Here is a 6,763-nt window from a genome sequence, read left to right on the forward strand (position 1 = left end):
GGATTAATATTTAAACATCTAAGAACTTTATTCGGTAAAGAAATGTATCCTGGTTCTTCGGAATAGTCCAATACTCCACAATGAGTTTCAATTGGATTATTTTTTTCATAAATATGATGGTTTAAACATTTTATATTAAAATAGAGTGGATATATTGATTCATCACTACTTAATATTTTAAGTAGGTTATTTGGGAGTATTACTTGATCAGTTTCACCATTATTTGGAAATTTTGAATTACTATTACTATTATTATTATAATCTTTTAAATTTAGCTTAAGTATCCAAGAGTATTTATTTTCTTCTTGAAAAATTTGATTATTTGGGTTTTTATGTTCTAAATACACTTCATTTGAAATACTATTTTGTTGTTTAATAAAGGTTCTTTCAATATTAGATAAGTAATCATCAATTTTAAATTTGCTGATTTCTTGAAATTTTTTTTCTCTTTGTTTTTTTTCAAGTACTTTTTTTCTTTCTTTTTCTTGTTCCTTTCTTAATTTATTTAAGGAAAAGCTAAAATCGTCCATTTAAACTTCTTTATTTGCTTTTCTGGTAAGGGTAGGGAGTATAATTGAATGGAAGTAAAAGGGATAGGAAAGAAAAGAAGAAAAAAAAAAGAACCAATATTTTTAATTTAGATTCTTATTATTATCGAAGATAATAAAAGTAATACTTCCACTACTTCTCACACTTTAACCATTAATAAATTATTTATTATTAATTAAATTCTTTTTTTTTTCTTAATTCAAGCAATAGAAAAAAATAAATTCAAATTTGCCGCGCAACCCACAAAGTCATTAATGCATAACAATTTTTTTTAAATAAGAACAAAAAAAATTCGGAGACGGAAATGCATGCATGCAAATAAAGTCAGTGGGCAAAAGTTTGTAAATTTAAATAATACATGCAAAAATAAAAAAATATGATGAAATTATATTTATTACAATAAATAAAAAAAATTACCTCTAAAAATGTAATAATAGTACTAGTATTTTTAATAAAGTGGTAGTCATTTAAAATAAAGTATTAAAAATTTATATTAAAAAAAATTTAAAAAGTTGAATATATGAGAATAGAAATTATTTAAATATATATTAAGAAAAAATCTTCATCATAAATTAAGATAGTATAAAATAGCTTAACTTTAAAGATTTATGATATAAATTAAGATAAATAATAGAGTAGTAAAAGAAGAAATATATATTTTTATGTTAAATTGAAGAATTTGAAAATGATGATAATAAATAAGAAAATATCAATATTTTTATTATTAATAATAATCGTAATATTTTCATTTAATATGGATAATTTATTATTAGAAGCTGCATATAATAGTAATAAAAGTAATAATAATAATAATAAATCAGTAAATAAAGATGAAATAGTAAAAATGAGTAAGGAGAAAAAGAATAATGGTGAAAAGATTGAGATTAAAGTTAGAAATGCAGGTTTAATTATTGATGATAATAATAGTAACAGTAATAACAAATTATTAACACCTCAAAAGGATGAATTGCTTAGACAATATTATAATGAATACTCATTTCCTGATTATATGTATATAATTGTTTTAGGTAATTTGAAGAATTCAGTAAAAATAAAAAATAATCCAGGTGAATTTATTATTAATAATTACAAATTGGGAAAGAATAGAAACTTCAGTAATTCTACTGTTACTAATAATATTAATGATATTAATAATAATAACAATAATAACGGAAAATCCAATTGGAAGAGTATTGTATCTACAAGTACAACTACAATTAGTACAAGGGAAGATATTAATAAAGATGAAGATATTTCAAATGGTAATAGTATTAGTAGTTTAACAATATCAAAAGTTGATAACATTCCATTTATTAGTATTGAGAGTAATGAAAAAAATAGTGGAATTGTTAAAAATATTAAAGAGAATATACCATTTAAGCATATTCTCTTGCCTTTTACAACAACAACAACAACTGTTACTACTACTACTACTACTACTACTACTACTACTACTACTACTACTACTACTATCACCACAACAAAGCCAAATACTACTACTACTACTACTAATACTAATACTACTAATACTACTACTACTGCTACTACAACGGCTACTACTACAGCCTCTAATTCCGCCACTTCCACCGTTAGTGTTATTAATAGTACTGTAAAAAGTTTAGATAATAAAATTGATGAAAATTGGTCATTAGATAAAGGATATGAAAAAGAACAAGAGATGAAAATAAGTTCATTTAATACAAACAATAAGGAAGATTTAAATTATGCTGATAATAATAATTCTAATTCAAATGAAGAAATAAATAATAAGGAAAAGTTTAATGGTATTTTAACAGATTTATTTTCCAAAAATTTAAATAGAAGTCAAAATAATATTCGAAAACAATATACAACAACTACTACAAATAATCCTGAATCTCTATTATTATTAAGTAGGTTAACAACTAAAGCACCTCCAAAATTCTTAATAAGTTCGATTAAAGCATCTAGTAATAGTACATTAGAGATTTCAAAGCTTGATAATAGTACCAGTACAATAACTACTTTTATTGGTAGCAATAATAATAATAAGCCATCCAAATTAATATTGAATACCTCCACAACAACAACAACAACAATAGCAGTAACAACAACAGAATCTTCAAAAATCTTAGCAAGTAATAGTACTATAAAGGTTGAGCTTCCAAGTAGTGGTAGAATAAGTGATATTTTAAGTGTAGATAATTTGGAAACTACTAATAATGCATTAAATCCAATTAAAACTACTGATGGCAATATAAGTTCTATCTCCACTCAATCAAAATATTACACTTCAACAACCACATCTACTAAAAATTCTAACATAAAGAGAACAATTACTAGTAGTCCTAAAGCCAAGGATGAAGAAACAAGAACTTCTACAAGTACAGATAAAATTTCAAAAACTAACACCACCACACCTTCAATTACTACAACCAATTCCTTGAATTCAACCACAATAGTTGATGAAAATCATAAAATTTCAGATAATGTTGACCTTTTAACTAATGTTGAGGATGTTTTAATAGAAACAAGGGGACCATTTATTATTGTTAATGAAGAAGGTGAGGAAAATAAGACAAATTCTAAATCTAAAGGCTTATTATTGAATAATAGTAATCATGGAGAGAAAAAAGTTGAATATGAAATCACTGATGGACTAAATAATGAACAAAGTTTAGATATATATAATGAAAATGATAAAAATTCAAATAATAAACAAATGTTAAATAATAATAACAATTCAACAGATATTTCAATATTTAATGGTAGTAATAACAATAGAAATACCGGAAATAAATCAGATTCTTTGATTAACTCTAGAACTTCCAGTAATAAAAGTATTATGAACAATGCTTTTATAACTACCACAACCACTGCAAAGACAACTACTACCACTTCCACCACAAAGCCAACTACTACTACTACGACGACAACTACTACAAAGCTAGTTACTACTACCACCACTACTACTACTACGACAACCACAACAACAACCACAACTACAACAACAACTACTACTACCACTACTACGACAACAACTACTACAACCACTACAAAACAAACTACCACTACAACTACTACCACTACGACAACTAAAACTACTACTACTACCGTTAATTCTACTACTACTTCCACCACTACAAATCCAACTACTACTACCACTACTAATACTAGTACAACAACAACAACTACCACCACCACCACCACTACAAAGCCAACTACAACTACTACTACTACCACCACCACTACAAAGCCAAATACAACAACAACCACAACTACAACAGCAACTACTACTACCACTACTACTACTACTACTACTACTACCACCACTGCAAAACCAACTACAACTACTACCACTTCCACCATAAAGCCAACAACAACAGCAACTACTACTACTACTACTACTACTACAACTACTACCACCACCACCACCACCACTACTACGAAGCCAGCTACAACTACTACCACTTCCACCACTGCCACTACTACAAAGTCAACAACTACTACTACTACTACCACCACCACTACAAAGCCAAATACAACTACTACCACTTCTACCATAAAGCCAACTACTACTACTACTACTACTACTACCACCACCACCACTACTACAAAGCCAACTACCACTACCACCGTTTACACAACTAGCATCTCATATACAACTTCTACCAGGAACGCTCCCACCTTTTTCAATACTACAACAAAGCCTATAACAACTAGTACAGCTAATCCTACTAAAACTATATTGAATTCAACCTCTACCTCTACGGTTGTAACTTCTTACGGAAACAAAGATAAATCAACTATCTCCAGTACTGTTACTGCTGTTGATAAAAGTTCTACCTCTACCTCTACAAGCACAGCTTTTACAACTACTATTAATACCACTACTACTCCCACTGCAAAGTCAACTACTACCACAGCCACTACTACTTCTACTACTACTACCACCACCACTACAAAACCAACAACTACAACAACAACTACTACTACTACTACAACCACCACAACAACTACCACTACTACTACAACCACCACAACCACAACTACCACCACAACAACTACAACTACTACAACAACAACTAGCACCACCACTACTACCACAACCACTACTACCACTACCACAAAGCCAACTACTACTACCACTACTAATACTAGTACAACAACTACTACTACCACCACCATCACTACAAAGCCAAATACAACTACTACCACTTCTACCATAAAGCCAACTACAACATCTACTACTACTACTAAAAAACCAAATACTACCACTACAAAATCAAACACTACTACAGCAAAAACAACAAATACTTCCACTAATATAACATATACTTCCAATATTGATGATTTATCAAATACACTCAAAATGAACTCTATACCAAATAATGATATAGAATTTGATGGAATGAGTAATGGTAATGATTCTCAACTTTTTGCAAGTAAAGAAGATAAATTATTACTCAAATTACCCATTCTTATAACAACAACAACTTCTACAATGACTACCACTACTAGAAAATCCTTCACTCCTAAAACTTCCACTTCAATTCCTATTAACAATAATAATAATAATAATAATAATACAATAAAATTACCAACAAATAAAGGACGAGAAAAAGAAGAAAATACTGATAGTGATATTGGAAAGCATAATCATATTCAAACAATTACATTAGCATTATTAGAATCTTCGTTTTGTGAAGAAAGAAAAGATAACTATAAACAAATTACAATGGCATTAAAAGAACATATTTCCAATATATTAGGAATACATATACAAGATATTGTAATTGATGAGATATATGCAGAAAATTCAAATAAATTGTTTAGTGGATATGAAAAATGTAATTTACCAAATGGTAAATTAAAAGGTATAATATTTGATTTATCAATAATAAAAAATATATTAATTGATTATCCAACTTATAATGATATTGAAAGAATTACATTAATAGAAAATGAATTTAATAATAAATATGGCAAAATTATTCTATGGAAAAGAAATATTGATAACATCAATAATGAACATAATCCATTCTGTCAAGCAAGTTTAAAAACTACTAATAATATAAAATTCATGTGTATTAATAATCCAATTTATTGTATACATAATAATGAATATAAATGTTATACTAATCCAATGGGAATTGATTGCTTCTGTTATAATGATCAATCAATATATAATCATATACAAAATAATCAATATAATATTACATATCCTATGACTAATGAATGTAAAACTATTATTTCTTGTACTAATGATATTACTCTTCCAATAATACCAAGATGTTCAACAAGTCCTTATAGTATTGGATGCCCATGTAATTTAAATCCATATTCAAAATTGTGTGGATGCTATATTAATCCATTCAATCCTGGCTGTCATTGTACATATAATCCTAATTCGAATGATTGTAAATGTTTATTAAACCCAGAAGAATGCAAACATGAAAATGGATTGGATATTATTGATTATGAAATTATTGATAGAGGACCATTTGATCTTAAACATGGACTTAGAAGATTTTACAAGAAACATTTTAGAAAAAGTAATTCTTTACCAATATTCTCAAATTATCATATTTTACAAAGCTTATTAATCATCTTCCTAAATATGATGATATTATATACCAGTGCATAATTTATTCTAGATATTTTATAATTTTACAACTTTACTATTTTCAAATATATTAAAGAGAAAATGAAAAGACTATTGTCAAATATCAAGATTTATTTTTCATTTAAATCTTAATATTAGATTTGAATTATATAATAAACAATAAATTTTAATAATCATTATTTAGTGATAAATTATATTATTATTAGAGAGATTACCTTTTTATTAATAAATCCAACATATAGATCGTTTTCTTGAATTTTTTTTTTTAACAAGAAAGAAAATGCATGCAATACACGTAATCATTGGAAAAAAAATTGCATGCATGCACTTACAATAAATATGGATGGCTGCATATAATTAAGCAAAAAAAAAATTATTTATTTGAAATAAACTTGAGATAAAATCCACGTTTGGTTCTATGAGTTTTTTTATAATAACTCTCAAGAAGCTCTTCAGTTAATACGGTAGAAGTGTTAGATAATATGATTAGGAGACTTTTAGAAGAAAAAAATGGGAATAAGTTGCCACTATTAAGGTAAGAATACCCTATCCAGTTAATATTTGCTATAATGAACTTCTTATCTTGTACTTGAGTGTATCTAATATGTG

At 27.0% G+C, this 6,763-nt stretch overlaps 1 protein-coding gene across 1 annotated transcript; it reads left to right on the plus strand.

Annotated features, from left to right (window-relative positions):
- Positions 1–1,234: 1,234 nt before the first annotated feature.
- Positions 1,235–6,175, plus strand: Chro.20329 (hypothetical protein). The annotated part of the gene is made up of 1 exon (XM_660666.1): positions 1,235–6,175. The coding sequence occupies one exon, from the start codon at positions 1,235–1,237 to the stop codon at positions 6,173–6,175; it is 4,941 nt and encodes a 1,646-aa protein (XP_665758.1).
- Positions 6,176–6,763: the final 588 nt, after the last annotated feature.

Source organism: Cryptosporidium hominis, assembly GCF_000006425.1.
Source record: "Cryptosporidium hominis TU502 chromosome 2 CHRO012087, whole genome shotgun sequence".
Lineage (NCBI taxonomy): Eukaryota > Apicomplexa > Conoidasida > Eucoccidiorida > Cryptosporidiidae > Cryptosporidium > Cryptosporidium hominis.